The sequence below is a fragment of the Myxine glutinosa genome, chromosome 13 (assembly GCF_964187855.1).
Source record: "Myxine glutinosa chromosome 13, kmMyxGlut1.1, whole genome shotgun sequence".
NCBI classification, from domain to species: Eukaryota; Metazoa; Chordata; class Myxini; order Myxiniformes; family Myxinidae; genus Myxine; species Myxine glutinosa.
Genome location: NC_136273.1, coordinates 18,248,590 through 18,274,006, shown reverse-complemented (window position 1 = coordinate 18,274,006; position 25,417 = coordinate 18,248,590). Strand labels below are relative to the sequence as shown.

Here is a 25,417-nt window from a genome sequence, read left to right as displayed (position 1 = left end):
GCCTCACATATCTATCGTCCTATGCTTCCAAAGTCGGGGTAATTAGCGGCAGCGCTCAATGTCCTGGCTTCCGGTAAGTTTTTAATTAGGGTGTTTAAATGCGTGCGATTCTGGCTACGTGTGGTGTATTGTCAAAAGGAACAAAGGAATAAATTACAGAGGTATCGATATACAAGGGATAATTTACCCAAAACCCTGTGCTCGTTAACATGCCCCCCTCCTCATAATGGGGATGAAGATACACCTTAATCCGACATCCGGGCTAAACAAATTCCCGACTTATTTACATGGTGGTTCTTCTTCTTTACGACAATCGGAGCATACTAATCTACACAAATCTACCTGGAGTAAAGTAATCACTGCCTACCCCCTACAAACGTAACAATGTGTGTGTGTGTGTGTATATATATATATATACACAAAGAATTAAGTTAAGCACCCCTACACAACGAATTAAGGTAAGCACCCCCTAATATATATTCTTTGTGTATATGTATACATTGGCATATATTCTAAGGTATGTGAGATCAAATAATGATTGGTATGACATTAGCAATTATCCATTGATGAAATTGAGTGATCAAAGTGAAAAAAAGTGATTGGTTGAGTCAGTGATCCGATCACGTGGGTCCTACACACGTTATTGACGCAAAGATCGCTAGAGGTCTTCTCAGAACAATGACTGTACGTTAGAAAACATAAACGTCATCCACACTGTCCGTGATGGACCTATAGCTCCATACTTAAATTGAGGTGAAAATATGCCTAAAATTCCCAAAAAATTTCACCTTAAATTATTCAGAATAAAATATTGAAAACGGCATGATTGTTATGTTTTTATGTGACCATAATATCACTTCTCCAGAAAATATAGCAATATCATGGGTATATTACACTGTTTTGACGACAACAAACTTGTAATGTGCGAGGTTGTAAAAAAACGGGGGGGGGGTGCTTAACTTAATTCTTTGTGTATATATATATATATATATATATATATATATATATATATATATATATATGTATATATATATATATATATATATATATATATATATATATATATATATATATATATATATATATATATATACACACACACACACACACACACACACACACACACACACACACACACACACACACACACACACACTTGCGGTTTGCTGCACATGTTCAGGCTGAATGAATGCTGATTCATTCATTCATTGGAGGACACCAATAACCTTTTATCTAACCGTTCACTCACTTGTTCAACATACACGAAAATCATAAATAGGTGTCTACGAAAATCATAAATAGGGTCTATGATCTGAAGAATGACCGCAATACAAGGCTTACGTCGCACCGCGAGATCCCCATTCATTCTCATGATGCAGCCCAACGTGCCGGTGACGTCATGGTGCTGCCATCGTTTGGAAGCTGGTGACGTCACGGTGCTGCCATCGTTTGGAAGCTGGTGACGTCACGGTGTTGCGATCACACATGTACGTCCATGCATATATCTTGTGTATCAGTGAGTGACATTTCAGAGGATATACGAACCCCGCTTTATCCTCCTTATCAATTTTAAAATGTCATTTGTTATTTAGTGAAGGAGGAATGCAAAAAGGAAAATTATTTGGTGATTATATAATGACGTCATTAATCTGAGTAATATTTCACTTCCATATCGATATCAAGAAGAGATGTCAAATGGTATTGCAGGCAATATTATTAAGCGGTGTATTAGCAGAGCATTGTTTAAAGCTGTATTTTTTTTTATTATTTGCTAGAAAAAACATCTCACGTTTAGACTGGGATTATTAAATAAACATCGAGTTGATTCCGTAAACGCCATAACGTGAAAATACTCGGAAAATGGTTCCGAATCGTGATTCCAATGGGGGCAGTGGCCCAATGGGCAGAGGAGGAAAGGTGGCGGTGATCGCGTGACAAGTGGGATACGTATAGTGTGTGAGGAGGGGATCGTGAGAAGAGGAGTGTGTGAGGAGGAGATCGTAACTAAAGGAAGAGTGTGTTTGGAGAAAATACGTTAGGGGGGGTTGGGGTGGGGTGGGGGGTTGTGTGAAGAGGTGTGCGAAGGACGAGGGAAGGTGGAGGAAGAGAGGCGCTGCAATGATCAAGCTTTTCTCGTTGAAGCAGCAGAAGAAGGAAGATGAAGCCGCGGGAGGGACGAGGAGCGGCGTCAAGAAAGCATCGGCGGCGCAGCTTCGAATCACCAAAGGTTCGACGAAAGCGAAAAGGGCGGTTTTTCTTGCCTCCATTTGTATGCCGAGGACGCGTCTTTCCTTCCCGATTGTCGATGCAACTTCCCAAGTGGAGGAAGGCCTAGCATTTCTTTTCGAGGCCCGAAAATCTCGGTTTGTTGATTCGTCGGAAAACGTTTCACCCCCTCCCACCCCCGGTGACAATTGCCATTAGAACGTGATTTCTGTTCTATTTACACTTTATTTAGTTTGACATTTAAAGACGTAATTTAACAATGCAACGTCGCGCAGTGTAGTATATAGAGTGTAGTAGATCTGAGCAGTAACCATCTACGTATGGGGATTCTATGAGAATCTATATGAAAGTAGATCTGTAAGCTGACACATCGATTACAACAATAGTACCGACATCCCTCACAAGGAACTTCAACGCAAGAGGAGCCACTCGGTCCATCACTTCAAAGCCTGCGCTAGTATTACCAACCTATGGTTGTTTGTCCGTGCTCTCTTTATAAATAATAGGGATGAACTTTGGTCACGGTGCACCTCTAAAGTGATGTTTTGATTGGAGGAAATCAAGCTGTTGCTTTGGACACACGAAAAACACATGAGGTTTGTCATTTTCTTTGGATGAAGCCACATGTCATGTACAGGAAGGACATTGCATCTACATGTGCTGATTGGTGCCTTTTTAATTGCTTGTATCCAAGATGTCGGCTCGTGGAAGGGTGAGCAACTGTGAGCATCATGGAGATGGAAATTGTCCTATCTTGTCTGGGTTCAATTGTCATTGAAAAATGATTGGACAACAATGTGTCATCCCACTGGGTAGCGGACAATTTGCCATTCTTCAGTGGTAACCGTGAGCCGGACGTCCTGTGTTTTTGCACTCGGGTCGGCAGGATAGGCTATCGGTACGCACACTCGCTGATTAGTCCTCCAGCCTGGGGTTGGAATCCTGACCCATCTATGAACCAATTTAAGAATTTTTAAAAGCAATTTCTTTAAAAATGCCATTTTTATTTTGCCTTTTCTCACCATGCTGGTTGTTATCCTCACATGGCATCATCCTCACAAAGTCCTATAATCTTTACAGAAGTCTCTTGTTCTGTCGAGGTCTCTCGACAAGGGTTCAGATCCTGGACGGGAAGCGACTTCAACACAGGAAACATGAAGGCGGTAGCAGTTTACAATTGAATTAACTTAGGGTGCCGGCACACACATTGCCTGTAAAACACCAGAGTGACAGTTTATAGACGGGTCGGGATTCAAACCCAGGCTTGATGGCTCGGAGGAGAGTGCGCGTACCTCTCGGCCGTCCTGCCAGCTCGTGGTGGATAATAATAATAATAATAATAATTCATTTATTTTGTATAGCGCTTTTCCAGAAGCCCAAAGGCGCTTTGACAGAGTGGAAAACATAATGCATAACAATACATGAAAACAACAATTGCAAAAAGACAAGAATCAATAGGGAAATATTTAAAGCAAAAGGAGGGAGAAGGAGAAGAGATAGTCAGGGGTTAGATGCTGTGGGTTGAATGTTGAATGCAGTGTTGAACAGGTGGGTCTTTAGTGATGTTTTGAATGTGGTGAGTGAGGAGGAGTCTCTGATGGTGTGAGGTAGTGAGTTCCAGAGGGTGGGAGCAGCGATGGAGAAGGCCCTGTCCCCCCAGGATCTGAATTTGGTCCGGATGGAGGGGGTCAGGAGGTTGGTACCAGCAGAGCGGAGGTTGCGGGTGGGAGTGTGTCTGGAGAGGAGGTCAGCCAGGTAGGATGGGGCCAGGTTATGGAGGGCTTTGTATGTCTAGAGGAGGATTTTGTACTGGATTCTCTGGGGGATGGGGAGCCAGTGAAGCTTGTAAAGGACGGGGGTGATGTGGTCACGGGTCCGGGAATGGGTGAGTAGACGGGCAGCGGAGTTCTGAATGTATTGGAGTTTATTGGTGATTTTTGAGGGTGAACCATAGAGGAGGCTATTGCAGTAGTCCAGACGGGAGGTGATGAAGGCGTGGATGAGGGTTTCTGCAGCCGTGGAGGAGAGGGATGAGCGGAGACGGGCAATGTTTTTCAGGTGAAAGAAGGCTGACTTTGTGATCTGTTTAGTGTATTTGTCGAAGGAAAGGGTTTGGTCAAAGATGACGCCAAGATTCCGGATGTGAGGGGAGGTGGATACTGGGATACCGTCGATGTTGAGGGCAAAGTTATGGGTGGATTTTGTGAGCGTTTTTGGGCCAATGATGATTATTTCAGATTTATCACAGTTAAGCTTGAGGAAGTTGATTTGAAGCCAGGATTTTATTTCAGTGATGCAGTTTGTCAGGATAGAGTGGGTGTCGGTGGAGACCGACTTGGTGGAGATGAAAAGCTGGATGTCATCGGCGAAGCAGTGGAATTGGAGACCATGACGGCGGATTAAGTGACCGAGGGGGGACAGGTAAAGGATGAAGAGGAGGGGGCCAAGAACTGAACCTTGGGGGACACCTTGGGGGAGGGGAGCAGTGGGGGATTTGCAGTTATTGATGGAGATGAACTGGCGTCTGTCAGAGAGGTATGATTTAATCCAAGAGAGGGCAGTGCCGGTAACGTTAAAGGAGGATTCAAGTCGGGTGAGGAGGATGGTGTGATCGATGGTGTCAAAGGCAGCGCTGAGGTCGAGGAGGACGACAATGTTGAGGTTGCCAGCGTCAGAGGAGAGGAGAAGGTCGTTGGTGATTTTGAGGAGAGCAGTTTCAGTACTGTGGTTGGAGCGGAATCCAGATTGGAATGTTTCATACAGGTTATTGGCAGAGAGATGATGTTTGAGTTGAGTGGCTACAGCGCGTTCCAAAACTTTTGACAGAAAGGGTAGGTTGGAGATGGGTCTGAAGTTGTTTAGGGTGTCAGGGTTTAGACCAGGTTTTTTTAGAATGGGGGTAACAGCAGCAATTTTGAGGGAAGGTGGGACGATGCCTGTAGACAGGGAGGAGTTTATTGTTGCAATGATAAGTGGAGAGAGAGCAGGGAGGGAGGCCTGAATGTTGAATGCGTTTTGTTTGTTTGGATATAGTAGTTTGGATATAATAGTAGAAGACAGAGATATCCGCGAGGAGATATCTAATTATTGCAATTTTACAATATGTAGAGCAGAAGCTGAACACTCTAGGAGTTTAGATACCAGTATCTGTATGTTGAGATCTCATGACAATTGCACAAAAGCTGTTTTGTCATTGACATAACAAAGAAATGTCCCAATTTTTTAAAAAGAAATCCGTTTGCTCATGTCCGCACGTTTATTACTCCTCGCCTTGATATTTATTTTGCTGACAATTGAAATGGGACTGCCACGGCATTCTGATTGTTGTGTGCAATGTTCTCGTGTGATGCGTCCCGGTTCTTCTCTCGCCTTCGTTTACCGTCATAACAAAGCCGATATGTTAATTTTTATTGCAAAATGCTCGTACTATTGTGGAATGCTAAAGGGGGTTGGTGATGTAACCGTGGAATGTGGTAATATATGCAGATATTAATGAGTTGAACCTTCCAAAGACGTGTGAGCTTGTGTTTCCTGATCCCGACGACCTCCTCAACTTCAAACTCAACATTTGTCCAGATGAGGTGAGGGATTATATATACATATATATATATATATATATATATACATATAGCTCATTAAATAAAAACTGAGGAGATGAACATTATTCTTGGTAAAGAGTGAAGGTGATTAATACTAATCTGGATTCAAATGCTTTGCTTTATCCGGTGTTTATTATTTCTTGCAGGGATTCTACAAAGGAGGAAAATTCATTTTCAGTTTCAAGGTAACGCAAGCTCCTCTTGCTAATAATGCTCTTGTTGTTATTTTTTGTGTACACAAAGTCGAGGCTCATGGAGGAGCTACACAGAATGGACCAGGACGAAACGGAACAAAGAGAGGGGGAGGGACACCAGCAGCAGGCATGAGGGACAAATAGAGGGAGACTTGGAGAAATGACGGATATGGGCAAGGAGGGGTGAACAAGATGGATGCAGCCAAGAACTCTCAAGAAGGAAAAACTGGAAAGAGAAGGGATTGGGGAGGGTTAATGGGGTTAATAAAGATTATGGTTGTGGATGGGGGATGATCTGATATGGTGGTGAACAGCTGCCTTGAGGTCGTGAAGGGACGAATGATATTGAAGAGAATGTGGAAGTTGATTCCACAGGTGGGGAAAAGAAAGAAAGAGGACCAAATAAGTGGAAGGTGAGCAGCGATCCTGGATTTTGTGAGTTTCTTCAGAAGAGGGTTGGTGGTTGATGGACCGCATCTGTCCTGTGGAAACCTGGGGGATAAGGGAGGGACAAAGCACAGAAAGAGCAGAGGGAGCAAGACCATAAAGGTAGAAGACAGAGGGCCACGGACCTGTCTGCGATGAGAAAGTGATCGGCCCATAGACTCGGCTTCAATGGACTTGAAGGCCTTGCTTTTCATGGGGTCATCTGAGAAGGTGTGAGGCAGGGGCGCCATCCTGGAGGGGAGAGCAGTACTCCATGCTGTGGATGAAGGCCTTGTTGGTGGATGGGAGTTAAGATATGCCAAGTACTGCGGAGGATATCCGAGGTGGTGACTGGCTTTGGAGGCCAATTTTTTAATGTGGGTTGCCAATGAAAGATCATGGCTGATGGTGAGACCCAGTAGTTTGGATGACTGAACTTCCTCAAGAGGATTGCTAAGAAAGTAGATGAGGGGGCTTTGCCAGACGGTGCTTTCAGAGAGAGATTGTGAGAGTGTGAGATTCGTCAGGATTGAAAGACATATTCCAAGTGTTTGACAATCTTTGGAGAATTTTTTTCAAGGCCTGAAGAGACTGAAGAAGCTGCAGCTTGCCTGTCTGAAGGATGAGGGATGTCAGGGCAGAGGGTGGAGTCATCAGAAAATAGATAAAGAGGATTTTCCAGAAAGTCAGGGATATAGTTGATGGAGATTAGGAATAGGATTGGGCTAAGAACGCTGCCTTGGGTAAAACAAAATGTTATGCAAAATGTACGAATAGTTTGACCCAACAATGTGCTGTCCCCGAGATTGTCGTTGATAAATTTGAAATGTGCCTCCAGTCGATTTGCAAGCAACATGCGTACTGTATTTACTGAGCACTTGCAGTTCTTCGAGTTGCTGAGCCCCATAGATTGATTCGCGCATGCGCCGGCTTTTCCGGGAACATATTCCAAATTCAATGCCTGACATGGTCACAGCATAAATTGTAAGAGTCGAGGTGCAGTCATTGGAATGATTGAAGCTTGGGGAACGTTCATTTAATTTAGTTTTGCTTTGTAAAAAGCTACATAAAAATAATAATTTTTTTTTGACGTTTTTGTGCAATTTCCGATAATTGAATCGTTGAATTGCAATGCTAAAAATTTCACCTCTGATTGTAAAGGAAAGTAATGTTTTTGACATGTGCAAATTTCTTCGCCTTTTAATGCCAAGTGTTTGAAACGACTCGTTCATCGTGCTCGTTGAACTTGTATCCTCGGGGTGGTTCAAATTTAACCAGACTCTTGTTTTTGGCAAACTTAAAACGACTCGGCCTCCACGCTCTGGCCGGTTTCAAAACGTGACCAGAAACTCATACAGGCAGTCAAAACGAGATCCTCGACTCGATCCTCGCCTCTTTCTACCCCCACTAATTCACCCCAGATCCACCTTGTTTGAAATTCCAACTTCTTTCCTGGAAGTCCCGGCAGTGTCCATATGTTTTATACCTCTCCCACCCCCCCTTCCCATGCCCCCCCCCAAAGCCCTCTCCCTCCCACAGATCTCTCGATGTCCCTGCTCTCAGATGTTGTGTTTGTGTTCCTCCCCCTCTCGCCCCATATTGTCTACCGCTCCCCATGTTATATGTTTTATGTGTCGGTTTGTCTTTCTGTGTGATTAATGTTTGCTCTTTCACGAGCCTCGATCTTGTATACAAAAAAATCAATAAAAAAAATCAGTGTTTATGCGTCATCAATTTGGTGGTTCATACTGTCCTCCTTCTTCATGTTCTTCTTGGAACAGCTTACACATTTGAATTGCTGACATCCTTCACAGACAATCATCACCTTATGGTCAATAATCTGTACATTTCAACAAGCATTGCTTCTGTTGACGAAAGATTGAGTAATTCTTGGAAGGTGTGATTAAGGCTATCAGTGTAACGAACGCTAAAGTCAAATCTCCTCGAAACGCATTGTTCTGCCTTTTCTAAACGTGTTCGGGCCAAATTTGAATCACCTTTGGAAATATAAAGCTTGGGGTTGGTTTATTTTCATTGTGTGTGTGCACTCTTGCATAGGTTGGCTTGGGATATCCTCACGACCCCCCGAAAGTGAAGTGTGAAACACAAGTGTACCATCCGAACATTGACCTGGAAGGAAATGTGTGCCTCAACATACTTCGGTATGTGGCTATGAGTGTGTGGCTCGGTCACTGAGGCCTTCACACACCATTCATTGATCCACATTGCACCCACGGCACCAAAATGAAGATGTTATTTTAAATAGTTTTTTTTTTCTTATGATGGATGTACTTAAGATTAAGCACAAGCTCTTATTTCTATTTTCCTCTTGTCATTAGTTCTATGCCTGGTGTTTGGTTAACAGTTAAGTTGGCTTGCTTAGGATCTAAGGGTACTGAGTTTGAGCCCTTGCCGTGCCGTTAAAATAATACCAGGTGGGTTTACTCAGCCTGTCATCCTTCCGAGGTCAGTAAGATGAGTACCAGCTTACTGGGAAGAATGAGCTATTCAAGCAAGTATTCTGCGTCGGTGAATACCTGTCCAGGATTGTGCCCCATAGCCAAGGAAAAACTGCCTTTTTCACCTTTACGTGAAGGTGAAATCCCACCTTTACGTCCCACCTTTACGTCTGAAGATGCAAAAGGAGTGCTGCTTCTTCTTCATATTACTCATTAGTTGTATTGTCTAGCTCCCAATTTATCTTGTTGTCGATTTATTTTCATGATCTGCATGCACAGAAGTTTTAGCAATGCTTTGTGTTTTAACACTAGGAAGGCCGGAAAAAGCCGCCTTGATAAAAGGCTACGACTTTACATGTTATGGTGATGTTTTGTCTCAGTAAAGGCAAGCTGAGTTGTAATAAACCATGCCTGTGGCTTGGCATGCCTGGTGCATTCAAAGACTTCTTCCAAAGTTATTAAAAAGCTAGGCTCATAGAAAAAGGGTCTTAAGGGTAAAAAGTGTCTTCGGGTCTTGATGGTCTAATGGGGTTTAATGGTCTTGGGTTGACCTGTCTTAAGTGTCTTAAGGGATTAAAGTGTCGCAGAAGAACTGCGATTTTGTGGAACACGGTCGCAAATAGAAAAAAAATCCACGAATTCGCGGGACACTTTAACGCGAATAAGAAACAGGTCGCATTTTATAAACTGCGAATAGCAGGGTCCGACTGTACTTCGCAGAAGTGCCTTTGGCAGTGATTACAGCTTGGTGTCTTCTTGGGTATGTCTGCATCAGCTTTGCGCATCTAGATTTGGGGAGTCTCTTCCATTCTTCCTTGCAGATTTGCTAAAGATCTGTCAAGTTGGATGGGGAGCATCGATGAACAGCAATCTTCAAGTCTTTCCACAGATTCTCAATGGGATTTTGCCTTAATTGTTTCTATTTTTTGCCTTAATTGTTTCTGTGCCATTGTACGAGTGTTTATAATATGAACTGATCAATGACTATATGTTTCACAGGGAAGATTGGAAGCCAGTTCTTACCATCAACTCGATTGTGTATGGACTTCAATATCTCTTCCTTGTAAGTGTACTTTTATTGAAAAAGCTTAGAGAATGAGTAGTGGCTGAAGGAAGGTGATCATTACGTATCTCTAAAGCCCAGCACACTGGACTGTGTGGGGACCATAGGTTTGCTCTCGGTCTGTCTGTCCGTTCCACGTGGCTTTCTAGACTTCTTTACCCCCATACCATTTAACATTTTGAGCTGAAACTTGGTACATGACTTTTTTGTGACAAGTTACAGAACAAGTTTGAGTTTCGGGGCGTTTTCCCAAATTTTCAGGAGTTTTGCCCTTTTTGAACTTGCTATATAATCACATATTATACATTGCTCAGTTGTCAGCTGGCCTAACTCCACCCCAATTAAAATCATGTGCCACCATTCCATGAACGGCACAGATCAGAAGGCCTCAGGCCCTGGTTTTAGTCACGGCTCAGTGCAATTGCAATGATCCCAGGTATATAACCATGCTGCATTATATATGCACATAAACTGTACACATATTTCAGTCTGCTTCCTGTAGCGGTCTGCTATCGGCAGCAGCGGTCTGTTGCGTATACACTGCCCAGATAAAGGCACGTGTCAGAAGAATGTGTTGCATGCTTGGAACAAGATCGCCCATAGGGCGGTTACTCTGCTATTAATAACCAGAAAGATAACAATATGACCCTTCCCCCTCCCTCCCCGGCTGCTGCCATAAGGAGCAGGTGCTTTTAGTTAATGCAATAGTGAATAGACCGTTGAAAGCCGTAACAAACGTAGTATCCCAAAGTTAAGAATGTATTGTGGTTGCACTGCGCCTTTAAGGTGTCGGATAATGGTTGTTGAGTGGCAAAGTTGGAAGGTGATCCTGATTGAACGAATGCTTAGTTTTGACTAAACTTTCTCCCATTCCCACGTTCCTTTGTAGGAACCAAACCCTGAGGATCCCCTGAACAAGGAGGCAGCAGAAGTTCTTCAAAACAACCGGAAGCTTTTTGAGCAGAACGTGTTGCGCTCCATGCGTGGTGGTTATGTTGGCTCGCTGTGCTTTGAGAGGTGTCTCAAGTAGAAGGCAACGTTGTCTTCCGCTTGCTTGGTCTGCCCTCGCCCAGCTTCGCCAGGCCTCGACCTCCAGGCCCGGCTTCGCCGAGTCTCGCCAAGCCTCACGGCCAAACGAGCTCCCGACCTATTTCGCTTCCCATTCTTGCCTCATTCTATCTCTCTCCATTTCACTCCAGCCTTTCATTCTCCAACTGCTGCACACCACACCCCCTGATGGAAGGGGGAAGGCGAGCAGTGGAACATTGGGAAGAGCAAGGATGGGGCGAGGAGAAAAAACATGAAGGGATGAGGGATCGTTTAAACACTGTGGGTTTTATCCCCTCAAGGACATCAACGGGCTTGGTAGAGTTTGGTAAATTCTGCTTTGATTGCTGGGTTGTAGTGACGTTTAAGTCGCAACGTGTTGGTGTTACCCATATAAATAATACAGTAACAAAACTAATGATATAAAGTGATCCTTGTTTGATCGCATTTACAACTTGTGCAAGTCTCGCCACAGATCTCCTCATTTGGGCTGCTTCTTGTTTGTCTTCTTCCCTGGATGCATTCAGCTGTGCCATCTTGGGTATTGTTTGACCATAAAATCTTTCACTGTGACTCCAGAAGATTGTTTAGGAAGCAGATTTTCACAAGCTTGGGGTGTGCCAATTTGTGTTCATGGCTACACGTTGGGTGGAGTCTGTGTGTCGGTCGGTTCAGCACGGCCTGATAAAGGTGTGAGTAAGGTGGATTCCCTGGGGAAAGTGCTGTATGCTTGGGGAGATGCAAAAATATTTGTGCCGTTTTTTTTTGTTTTCTTTCGGTCCTGTTAAATTTAATTTTTCGAAAAAACTGCGGCCTCTTCTCGGATGTCTGCTATTCATTCTACACGTTTGGCCTTTTCTTTTTTTTTGGTCCAGTGTAGAGAAGTGTGGAAGAAATAAAATAATAGGGGTTCCTGGTTTCCAGCCAAGCGCACAACATGGTTTTGTCTTGCATTAGATGCAAACCATGCCACATTGGGTCCAGATAAATATAAAATTAAAGGGTACATAAAAACTACTGCAGACCATCCTGTCTTATTTATGATGTTTGGGAAAGGGGGTTTGGTGTTGTATGGTTGGCATTCAAAAGTGTGACATCCTGGTCGTGTGGAGCGCTGCAAGGTTGTACTCTTGTGGGTTGACCAGCGCTCTTAACTCAAAAGCTGGGCGGAAGGCCTCAGCTCTCTGACTTCCTATATTGTGGATTTAGTTCTGAGGCTGCTCAATGTCATTTATCCTCAAAGATGGCTGAGGTGAGCTGGTAGGAGCTCACTGTATAAATTAGTTTCCCAACACTTTCCTTGATCCTGATTTCATCCAGTAAAATGAAAACTTTGGCATATGACTTGTTTGAAAATACATCTATATATATGTATGCATACATACACACGTATATAGTACTGTATATTAGCAAAACTACCCGTCCGCAGCGATGGGAAAAGCTAGCCATGGTGGTCGCGGGATAACCACAGATGACAGTCAGAAATTAAATCCTGTAGCGCTCAACTTCACCAAAGGTGGCGCTATTCAAACCAACTGCAAAAGCGGCAACTATCCGGGATGCCTCTTCGTGATAGTTGTACCAACCCCCCACTCCCAACGCAACAACACACACAACAACATGCATTTTAAGCCCATTTTCCCTGCTAGAGCGGGGGTGAATTAACGGGGGTAGAAAAGATCAAAGTTTTGGATGGGGGAAGATAAGAGATGGTGGCGAACAGCTGTTTTAAAGACCTGGAGGGAGGAGTGGGATTGAAGAGAGTGAGGGAGTTTGTTCCAGAGGCGGGAGTAAAGAGGAATGAAGGAGTGAAGGTGAGCAGAGAGTCTTGATTTTGGCAATTTCACCAGAAGAGGGTTGCAGGCAGATATTGTGTGATCTGTAGGAATATTTGGGGGACAGAGTACAGACAGAGCTTGGGGAGCAAGGCCGGAGAGGAGTCGGTGGAAGACAAAGACCACCAACCTGCCTGTGGTGAGTGAGTGAAAGGCCCTCGGAGTTAGCTTCACCGTGGAAGAAAGATTGATTGGAGAAGTTAGCAGATTGACTGGAGCTTTGATTAAGATCGTAAAATTTAATCTTATATGGACAACTTGTATCCATGGCAACTTTTTTTTTGGTGAGGGGTGAATTTTGCAATTATTGTGCTTTGCATGACATCTTGTTCTTTCTCTTTCTCTAACTCTGTCATGGCCCTGATTTTGTGAAGGCGGGAGTACACCATCCTGGACGTGGGGATCTCTGGGTCTGTCTTATCTATCGGCTGTCTCTGTGCTGCAAACGAGCTGCGATTTTCACCTGTAAAAATGAGGATCAATCGTTCAAACAAAAAGTTGAACAAAATAATTGCTCCTGTGCTCAGAATTTCAGAAAAGGCTACTGTTACCATGGAAACAGAGGAATCATGATGAGCAGAATGTCGTTTCGAGAAAAGTGAGCCTGGAATAAGGAGAGACCAGTAGGTGGTATCAGGAAGCACAGAAACATTCCATTATTTGTCGATATTACCATTTATAAACGCTGTATCAGACCAGTCAGTATTAATGTTGAGAAGCAAAATGCAGGCAATGTAGATCGAAGATGTAAGAAGGATGGAAATAACGAGAATGGCACTCGGTGGAGAGCATACCTCAACCAGGCTGATTAGTTTATGTTTTGTATCCTATCTGTGCCAAAATCGAATCGGCTTGTTATTGTCGCCGAACCAACTCATCCACCAAGTTTAGTCATAATCCGTCCAAAACGTTTTGCGATATAATGCTGCATATCGTTATTGGTCTCATTACTCAATGGTGAAGAATCACTTTTAAAATGGTATTATCTGGATCCGGATCTTCACCAAAATCGAATCCATTCGTCCTTATCACACTCCCAACTCATCCACCAGGTTTCGTCTGAATACATCAACAACTTTTTGAGACATGCTCACAAACAGACAAAGAGGGGGTGAAAACAACATCTGTCCTCCGTTGGCAGAGGCAATGATACTGTGGCATCCCCGGGGTTAAGACCCCTGGGTGACGGCTGACTTAAACGAGCTTTAAATTGGAGGCGTACTTCAAACCTTAGCGGGATTGACTTTGGTGCGCATGGGAAAGGCCCGAAGCCTTATCTGATCGGACGGCCGACACTGAATTAATCTGAACCCAAAAACACAAATACAGGACAAGCAAAATCCACAATACAAGAATGAAATGCAAAAACAGGATTTAATGAAAATAAATGCAAGAGACAAAATGAAAAGTGAGGTAAAAACTATAATTCCTAATTGAGACGTCTCCATTCAGACTCGTATACAAACAAGGGGAAAGATTAAATAAAAATAAATGATGTTCCTGCCGGCCAGCACTTAACTCTGGTCTCAATGAGGGGGGTTGGCGTTTGTCGTCTCCAAACCACTGCGTGGGAAGCACACCAACAAATGGCGCCGAAAACGCCCAGGCGTAAACAAGTAGCCAACCGGCCCTTCCTCGCTTCCACCGCCAAGCGAGACGCGGCTCTCTCCTTCCCCGAAAAGCACCACAGTCAACAACACCCCCACCTCCGACATTGCAAAACTTCCAAAGCTCCGACACGTCTCCTCACCTGCGCACCCAAGACAACTGCGCCCACTCGAGCCGAGAGCCAGAATGAGAGAAAATGCGACCGCCTCCAACAAACGCCAACACAAAAGAGAATGCGACCGCCTTTGACGAATGCTAACACCAGAAGAGAATGCGACTGCCTCCAACAAACACCAGCACAAAAGACAATGCAACTGCCTTTGACGAATGCTAGCACCAGAAGAGAATGTGACCACCTTCGACGAATGCCAGCACCAGAAGAGACCAAGATGGCGAGACGGCTTCTTTTTGCTCCCCGAGCTCTCAAATGTTCCACCGCTGACATCACACTCTGGCCAATCACCACCGAGTTCTGTTCATCAGTCCATGGCCACGACCAATCGTCGTCTTCGGGGCTTAGCCTCACGGCCTTGCTTGATGCCCAATGACGAAGGTCGAGGCGTGGCCTCCCCGTCACGAGTCGTTTGGCGGCGGAGTCTAATCTCCGTTTGGGAATGTTCGGATGATGGGGTTCCTTTTGCCGATTCCAATGTCCGGTTATACTGTCAGACGATTATGGCTGGTGTAATGGAAACAACCCAGAACCCTTTTTTGAAACACTTATGTTATGTTATGTTTTATGTTTGTTATGGCCCTTTTGATGAAATAAAAACGAAGGGAAAAATCACAGGGGAAATTACAGACTGGGGTTTATTAATCTTATGCCTAAGAACTAGTTAACACAAAACCACGCCCCTTATGGCGACATGCAAACACTCTTAATCTGAACATTTACCCTGCTTTTGTACATAGTGGCTTCTTCTTCTTTGCATCACACGATCCATGCTAAAATATACATTCCTAACTTTCCGAAGGTATTTCATGCCTACCCCCACAAACGTAACAATACGATGGATGAATGACTTGTTTATGAAATAAATAATTCAGAAGTGAGAAACCAGCAAGAGATTTAAAAAAAAAAAAAAAACTATATTGAAAAAGTTAGGAAGAGAAGACTTGTTTGGTGTGGTCATGTCCAACAAATGTGTAAAAAATAAATAAAAATAAAGTAACAATGCTCGTGGCAAAAGGAAGACGTTCAAGGGCCTGGACATAAAAGCCATGGCAGCAGCTTTGAAGTGGTGAATGAAACTTCTGGGTTGTTGCAGCTTTGATGTATGTTATCCTTTGTCAGATGCAAGTCAACAGTCACATTCACACTCATTTGAACACACACTCCTGCCTGTGAAACACCGGGATGACAGTTTATAGCTGGGTCGGATTAGAACCCAGGCTAAACAGCTAAGAGATAAGCACAACCTGCATCAGAACTGTACTTCTTGAAATCAAATCTGATCTTAAAATGTAAAAACAAACACCTTTCCTCTCCCGTAAACCTACCATTGCCCCGATGAACAATGAGCATACTGCATTTGGACACAATTGTCCAATTGCATCACACTTTGTTCTCCAATCTTTGTAACAATATTTAACTCGGTCGACACATTTGTGGCTCCGTGCACTCATAACCCTCTTCATTTGCTCCCATTACAACAAGCGAGGAAATGCATTAGTCGGTTGTTCAGGTGGCGATACATTCGGGTTTGATATCCGGTTCCTCGAGGTGAAGATGCATTCAGGTTTGATATCCGGTTCCTCGAGGTGACGATGTACCTATTCGGGTTTGAAATCCGGTCCCTCGAGGTGACGAGGCATTCGGGTTTGATATCCTGTCCCTCGAGGTGACGAGGCATTCGGGTTTGATATCCGGTTCCTTGGGGTGACGATGCATTCAGGTTTGGTATCCGGTTCCTCGGGGTGACGAGGCATTCGGGTTTGATATCCGGTTCCCCGGGGTGACGATGCATTCGGGTTTGATATCCGGTTCCTCGGGGTGACGATGCATTCGGGTTTGATATCCGGTTCCTCGGGGGTGACGATGCATTCGGGTTTGACATCCGGTTCCTCGGGGTGACTAGGCATTCGGGTTTGATATCCGGTTCCTCGGGGTGATGATGCATTCGGGTTTGATATCCGGTTCCTCGGGGTGACGATGCATTCGGGTTTGATATCCGGTTCCTCGAGGTGACGATGCATTTGGCTTTGATATCCGGTTCCTCGGGGTGGCGATGCATTCGGGTTTGATATCCGGTTCCTCGGGGTGACGAGGCATTCGGGTTTGATATCCGGTTCCTCGAGGTGACGAGGCATTCGGGTTTGATATCCGGTTCCTCGAGGTGATGAGGCATTCGGGTTTGATATCCGGTTCCTCGGGGCGACGATGCATTCGGGTTTGATATTCGGTTGTTCGAGGTAACGAGGCATTCGGGTTTGATATCCGGTTGTTCGGGGTGATGATGCATTCGGGTTTGATATCCGGTTCCCCGAGGTGACGAGGCATTCGGGTTTGATATCCGGTTCCTCGGGGTGACGATGCATTCGGGTTTGATATCCGGTACCTCGAGGTGACGATGCATTAGGGTTTGATATCCGGTTCCTCGGGGTGACGATGCATTCGGGTTTGATATCCGGTTCCTCGAGGTGACGATGCATTTGGCTTTGATATCCGGTTCCTCGGGGTGGCGATGCATTCGGGTTTGATATCCGGTTCCTCGGGGTGACGAGGCATTCGGGTTTGATATCCGGTTCCTCGAGGTGACGAGGCATTCGGGTTTGATATCCGGTTCCTCGAGGTGATGAGGCATTCGGGTTTGATATCCGGTTCCTCGGGGCGACGATGCATTCGGGTTTGATATCCGGTTCCTCGAGGTAACGAGGCATTCGGGTTTGATATCCGGTTCCTCGGGGTGACGATGCATTCGGGTTTGATATCCGGTACCTCGAGGTGACGATGCATTAGGGTTTGATATCCGGTTCCTCGGGGTGACGATGCATTCGGGTTTGATATCGGGCTCCTCGGGGTGACGATGCATTCGGGTTTGATACTCAGTTGTTCGAGGTGGCGATGCATTCGGGTTTGATATTTGGTTGTTCGGGATGATGCATTCGGGTTTGATATTTGGTTGTTCGGGATGATGCATTCGGGTTTGATATTTGGTTGTTCGGGATGATGCATTCGGGTTTGATATTCGGTAGTTTGGGATGATGCATTCGGGTTTGATATTTGGTTGTTCGGGATGATGCATTCGGGTTTGATATTCGGTTGTTTGGGATGATGCATTCGGGTTTGATATTCGGTTGTTCGGGATGATGCATTCGGGTTTGATATTCGGTTGTTCGGGATGATGCATTCGGGTTTGATATTCGGTTGTACGGGATGATGCATTCGGGTTTGATATTTGGTTGTTCGGGATGATGCATTCGGGTTTGATATCCGGTTCCTCGGGGTGACGATGCATTCGGGTTTGATATCAGGCTCCTCAGGGTGACGATGCATTCGGGTTTGATACTCCTATGTTCGAGGTGGCGATGCATTCGGGTTTGATATTCGGTTGTTCGAGGTAACGAGGCATTTGGGTTTGATATTCTGTTGTTCGGCGTGATGATGCATTCGGGTTTGATATTTGGTTGTTCGAGGTAACGAGGCCGCCTTCCCATGCCTCCTCCCCCAAGCCCTCTCCCTCCCACAGATCTTCCGATGTCCCTGTTCTCTGCTGTTGTACTTGTGTGCTTTCCCCTCTCTCCCTATATTGTCTCCCGCCCCCTTTATTGTATGTTTGTGTCCGTTTTTTTTTTTGCGATTGATGTTAGCTATTACACGAGCCTCGATGTTGGATACAAAAAATATATATATATATATTTTATTCCAACCGCAAAACTATGTCCTAACGGTGTTATAGGCAGGCAATAAACGGTGTTCGTCTGACAGACGACGCTTGGTCATGAATCATGCAGCAACGTCTGTGATGGGATCCGATTTATCATGTACTTCCTGTGTACAGTTCAGGGATCTTACCATTGATGTATTAATCAAGCGGAAGCTCTGGCCAAGTAAACGATTGAGGATTATGCTGTACCAATGAGCTCTAATAATAGTGGGGCAGATATGTAACAAAAATTGCACGAGATGTTCACATCCGGCAGAAAGTTTGAAATTTTGCATACAGGGGTATTTTGACATGCTGAGTTCAAAAATTGGCGGATCCAAGAGGTCTGACCAATGGACAGGCCGCCATCTTGAATTCCAATATGGCTGCCAAGACGAAATGTTGATAACCCCTATCTTGGGTTCTAAATGACCTGTGGTGCTCAAATTTTGTACACAAGGGTATGTTGACATGCTGAGTTCAATAAGGCAATAATTTGAAATGTCTGACAAATGGTATGGCCGCCATTTTGAATTCCAATATGGCCGCCAAGACGAAATGTTGAAAATCCCGGGTTCTTTGCAAAAGCAATACCAATTCAATGGATCCCTAGTTGACAAATCATATAACAAGTCAAAGAGCTCATTTCAAAGTATATTTCGTACCAGTTGGCAGCCGTAACATGCTGCAAGCTTTTTTCCATCCGTTTTACTTCTCCTACTGCTCATCTCGGAAGCATTGTCCAGAGCAGAAACATAGTTCTGTGCATGGTAGATTAGCAGCAGCACATTTGCAATTTCCAGCACACCGTTTTTTACACTTGCACTTGATCAGCTCTCGGCACCCTTTTGACGCCTCTGGCATTACTGTCCAAAATGGATGCCAGACATCATCTGCATTTTTAGCCCATCCCCAATCTGCAGGTGAAGGCAGCTCTGGGTTAGCAATTTGGGACTGTCCCCAGATGTGACCGGCCTGAAAGACTGCCCTCTTCACATGTTGACGCAGTGCCTCTTTTGTCGGTGGAATATTTTCCGATTGCCGATTTCCCTGAGCAAACAGCTGCTTGCGTGCTTCGTTCACTTTCTTCAGAGGGGAAGTTCTACTGTACAGAACAACGAAGAACCTCTCTATGTTGTCCATGTCATCATCTGTTACTTCCGCTGGTGCATGTGAGAGATGATTGAAGACCTCCCCCAAGTTTGGCATGGAATTCCATATGCTCCACACAGTCTTTTTGCCAATCCCACATATGGCAGAAACAGTATCGCATCCGGAAACAGTATGCAGGAATAGAAGCCCCCATGAGCGTTCAGGGCCAATGTGAGTCGCAATAGTGTGAGCAGCAATGTGCCTGAAATAGTTTCCATGTCCAAATGCCAACCACATTGCACAACCGTCCATAATGCTTGCCATTGCGATAGCCAACACAACCACATCCGTGTCTGTTGCATGAATGACGATACTTCTGTACCCCTGCTGATATGCATGCCAAGCATGTAGCATCATTCGTGAATCAGCCTCTTCATGCGTACATGGTTGAATTTGAGAAACATCAGAAGGGGGCTTTGATTTAACCTCTTCTTCTAAGGTTGTAAGAAGTGTTTTTCCCTCTGGAATAGGCATCGTTTGCAGGGAATCAGCAAGGAAACTGAATAATGTCTTTTTGTTGGAATCTACACGAAGGAAGCTGCTCCAGTTTCGTGGCACGGATGTCTGTTCAGTCACATGGAGTGGTATGCCAGTGCCACGACCAAGCCTGGTGCCTTCTTTGAGACTGTCCGTTCTGTCGGTGTCCCACACCACATCAACACGCATCACAGTCCCCTCATTTAACTTTCGGGCAATGTACGGAGGACCTGTTTCTGTGCATAGTCACCAAATGTCCTGATCACACTGTTGCACTTCTTAGGCTCCAAATGATGGACTAAGGCAGCCCCATCGAAAATACGAACTTCTCCTTTGGGCGCATCACGAGGACGTTGTGCTAAAGCTTCCAAACAGGGCAAAAGATCAGCCTTGCCGGTTGGTGGCCGCATTGTATTGATACCTTCAGCCAATGCAGGTGGCCACCCATGACACTCATATTCATAAAATGTGTTAAGATCACCATCTCTAGTTTGGCAAGAAATGTACATTCGTGAGAAGAGCTCCACATTACTTTTCATACGTGTAATCTTCGCCTCAGACTTTCCAGGTGTTTTCTTGGGCTTCGATTTCAACAGTGGCAGATTGTTCTTTGAAATGCTATCATAGAAATTGTCAGAAGGATCCTTGATTCGCTGCCCCACAAATCCGTCAAATTGTGTTTTGCCAGTGTCCTCCATGGATCGCACTGCGGCTATCACTTCATCAGGCATGATGACCTTTGTGTCAAGCACATACAAGTCATTACTGTCTTCCGCAAATGGGTTTCCAAGTTTTTCAAAGGAACTGATTGCATTATTGAGATCTGATGCAAAGGATTTCTGGACACTAGGCAATTGTTCGTGGTGGCGGACATCAGTTTGCCTCTGTCTTTGAAACTGGTCCTCAAACTCATTCAGGATTCTGGCTATTTCTGCACCAGCTACCATCCACCGGCGAAGAGCCCCTTCATTCTCAGTAATTCCAATGACTCCACCATCACCTTTCACATAAGCGTTCTGCTGTTCGTGTATCTGATCGTGTGCCATAGCAGAGAACTTGTGTGATGACTTCTGAGTGACAAAGTTCCCCTTGACAAATTCACGATGGATATCCATGGAATCGTTTGAAAGTTCCTGAAGGTCTGTTACATGCACTGTCAACCATCTGGCGTAATGGTAATGGTCCATGGCAAACATCCACGGAATGATCGCCGTGAGAGTCTCCACATAGAGCGTGTAGTTGGCTTCCCGTTGTGATCTTATGAATGCCAAGAGAAGACACTCCAACTGCAGGACTTTATTCCAGTAGCAAAACTGGGGGTACTTTGTAGCCATCTTCTTGCTCCAAAGATCAAATGATTGTAAATCTTCAGTTTCACATGTTTTCCGGTAGTCATCGTATGCCTTTCGCTGCAGAGCGTACAACGCCGCTACTGTGACTTGGTGTGCCCATTGTGACCTCGATATTTGCGAACCTTTGTGAAGACTATCTGCTCTTCCCTCTGTTGTTACACCAGCACTGGTCATTACACTTGCCCAGCCACTCCCCTCCAGGAAGCTGCCGATCGCTTTCAACAAGGCCATCTCTACATGAAGTCCTCCCATCATCACAACAAACTTGTCTTCACCATATATACCTGGCCAAGTCCATTGAATCTTCTTTGCAATTGCATAGAGTGGTTGATCAACGGTCAGAACTGGAACTTGTCCGGAGTTTACTAGTTCTGTCGCCTGCTTGATTAAATTCATTCCATGCTTCACCATTGCCAATGTGTGAGCACTCTCGCGGAACAGAGGTAGCAGTCCTGTAATTGCAGGAGGCCGAGGAACTTCAACCTGCAGATTTGCCATGTATGCTGACCAGGAGATATCTTCACTCTCAAGACCTTCCTTCTCCTGCAGACTTTGTACAAACGAAAGCCACTGACTTTCTTTGTCCTGTATTCCGGAGGACACACTTGGAGTGGATGGACCTTTTGGTTTTCTTGGAATGGGATTATTAGTTGGAAATGTTTCAGGAGGCACATCACTGTAAGATGCAGGAAGGGCGGCTATGGTTTTGGAGCGCTGTTTGTTCTCATTCTCAGTGACATTCTCATGATTTAGAATGCTGCCACTTTTGTCATGTGAAACATGTTGTGTCAGTGATAACGCGGTTCCATGAAATGAACTTTGTGCTGATGCTGATGATGGGTTGTGATCTATGTTGTCTAGGTTGCCTGTTGTGAATATTCCACTTCGCAATTTTGTTGGACACACAACGCCGTCATGTTTGTATATTTCTATGACTCTGTTGGCCTCATCTGTGGATACCTCCAGTATGCGATCATAGGAAACACACAAACCATGTTGAAAAAGAACGTCAACGAGATCCCGTTTCCTTGTTTTGCTATGAATGAGAAGACCCAGGTAAAGTGGCAGTGATGTTTCACGTTTCAAATTGTGACGTACTGCTGTAGTTTCCAACCTTCCTCGTTTCATAGTGTTGAATGTTACAAGTTGAGTTAAGGATTGCACAGAGACGCCTCCCTTGTTGTTTGCGTTTTGTTTTTGTATGTTTGTACCAGCAAGAATCATTTCCATCAACGCTGCCAATGATGGTGGTGAGTTGTTATATGATTCGTTAACTAGGGATCCATTGAATTGGTATTGCTTTTGCAAAATATCTTTGCGCACAATCTGGGCAGCTCTCATGAGAATGACCGCGTCGTTGTCAGAGCTTTGTCTACAAGCATGCAATAAAGCTTCACCAATGTCCTCTTTGAATGACAGTGCCACTTCATGGTTTCTCTTATGTGCCTCAAGTTGCGGAAGGTGTCTGAGAAGCTTGTCCTTAAGGTGAGTTGAATTAATCCTCTTTGAGATATCACCTCCCAGTTGTGCCAGACGTTCTGTATAAAGCTTTGTGAGATCGGCTAACTTGAAAGTGTAACTGTCATCTGTACACTTCATTTCTTCCAAATAGGCTATCAATTCGGCCAAAGCTACTGATTCTGGTGGCATATTTTCACTTGAACTGGCTTCCTCATTCTTTCTTACAAATGATCTGTATCGAGTGTGGAGAACAGTCATGCACTTCTTGTGATAAACAGCATCTGATGCCGTCATATCACCTACAGACAATCTAGCCAGGAGTTTTGTATCCCTCAATTCTGTTGCCATCAATCGAACATTGGAATCTACATTTTTTGTTGCCGCTCTGTGGACTATTTCTTCATTACTGATAATGCTATCACAAAAGAAACATGTGCTAGCAGTACTCTGTTCAACGGATGGAGATTTGAAACTTGTTCTGAGTCTTTTCTTAACAGGCGAGTAAGTTTCTTCACCAAGTTTAAGGTCTGAACTTTGCTTTCTTTCCCTTGATTCAGCCCTGGCCACACGAGAGCTGCTGCACTGCACATAACAGTTTTTGTGGCATTTGGCAGCATGCGCAGCTAGGGTTTCTGCAATACCGCAACCATCATCTAGTCGGGAAATGTTTATCCCGCAAGGCAAGGCACCTAAATCATTCAATGCCTTGAGATTTTGAGCAAGATTCTCGTAGACGTCTAGACACGACTGATTGCTGCCCTTACGTGCATCTCTTAGTGGTTCATTTTCAGAACGTTTCTGGCAAAGAGCGCAAATGTTCCAGTCTGTTGGCATTGGAATTGTTGACGATGTTTTCTTTGATTTCGACATTGGATCTGAAAGAGAAAAAACATAAAAAAAATAAATTATTGGAATGTCATGTGAATGTTCAGTTCCGGCAGAAAGTGTTAAATTTCACATACAGGGGTATTTTGGGGCACTGAATTTCCCAAATTTCTACTGCCTTCGACAAAATTACAAACCCATCAGTAGATTTGAGATGCAACAATTTTCCAGTTATCATAATAATGCTCAAATGATTTAACATTATGACATTACCGTACACTGTGCTATTAAAGCAATGAAAACATCGATGTTTGTCTTGGCGGCCATATTGGAATTAAAAATGGCGGCCATACCGTTTGTCAGACATTTCAAATTATTGCATTATTGAACTCAGCATGTCAACATACCCTTGTGTACCAAATTTCAGCGCCACAGGTCATTTAGAACCCAAGATAGGGAATTTCAACATTTCGTCTTGGCGGCCATATTGGAATTCAAGATGGCGGCCGGTCCATTGGTTAGATCTCTTGGATCCGCCAATTTTTGAAATCAGCGCCCCAAAATACCCCTGTATGCGAAATTTCACACTTTCTGCCAGAAATGAACATCTTTTTCACATATCTGCCCCACTATAAGGGTGAAATGGGTCAGCGGCTCTTCTATTTTCAGCAGTTTTTGGCTTTTTGAACCTTTTCTCATGAGGCCTAATTCACACTTTGAGACGCCTCCTTGGGGTCACAGTAAAGCACAATGTGGCGGTGACGTCACTGTTTTGCTATGGGATGGAGTACTGATGCATTTCCAACACAATACACTAGATTTGTACTAATCCAACTTTTCTGATTACGGTGACGGTCACTCCACCTTGTATACATAATTTAACGAGAGCAATGAGACTGTGTCGTCAATATTCCTCCGCAACGTCCCACAATGGGTAGATGCCCTCATTCACTGTCCTAAAAATAAACAAGTTTGATTTAAATCCCTTCCACTGTTTTCAAGGTTTACATTTTCACCAGACATGACAGGTTTCACATCGATCGGTGAAGCGGTTTCAGAGAAGGGATTTTTTTTTAAATTAGCGCCTTTCAACCTAATATGGCTGCCACAACATATGACCTTAAAAATGTGCACTCTGGATAGGTATGGGTAGCGGATCACATTTGTGAAGTTTCGTGTTGATCGGATAAGGTTCGTTTTTTTATCCAAGATGGCTGCCAAACTACGTGACCAATGACGTTTTCATGGTCATCTTTTAATTGCCATGTCTAGTCTATGACGCACATAAAGTTGTCAATCGATTTGGTGGTTTGGGAGAAGATATTTTTAAAAAGGTTTTAGTTTAAATCCAATATGGCTGCCAAACCATGTGACCTATGTCATAAATTTAATATTTCAATAAAATGTGTCATAGATCATGTGCATGCCATTTCAGATTTTTATGATAAGGAATTCGATTAAAACTTTTGGCTGGTATACCACTTCACCTATGATGTCATCATTATCATGCTTTTGTTCCCCATTGGGAGTACTTGACAATGTGCCAAGTTTCAAATTTTTCTATTCAGCGGTTTCCGAGAAATATTTTTTTAAATTATTTGCGTTTAATCCAATATGGCTGCCGTGCCACGTGACCTATAACGTCACAATTATAATAAAAATATTCTGCATGGGTGTCACTCCTACCCTGAAGGTTTTGTCTCAATTGGACATATGGCTGCTGAGAAAAACGAGGTTTAGCCCGTATGGACGGACGGAAGGACTGACATCCTGAAAACATAATGCCTCCGGCCACCTTCGGGGGCGGATGCATAAAAATTTCATTCA

General features: G+C 44.3%; 1 protein-coding gene across 1 annotated transcript; it reads left to right on the top strand.

Moving 5' to 3' along the window:
• The first annotated feature begins 1,793 nt into the window (after positions 1-1,793).
• UBE2M (ubiquitin conjugating enzyme E2 M) lies at positions 1,794-12,353 on the top strand. Its single transcript, XM_068133873.2, has 6 exons — positions 1,794-2,227; positions 5,713-5,807; positions 5,972-6,010; positions 8,504-8,607; positions 9,904-9,967; positions 10,857-12,353. Exons 1-6 carry the CDS (start codon positions 2,119-2,121, stop codon positions 10,995-10,997), a joined length of 552 nt encoding a protein of 183 aa, XP_067989974.1. The 5' UTR covers positions 1,794-2,118; the 3' UTR covers positions 10,998-12,353.
• Positions 12,354-25,417: the final 13,064 nt, after the last annotated feature.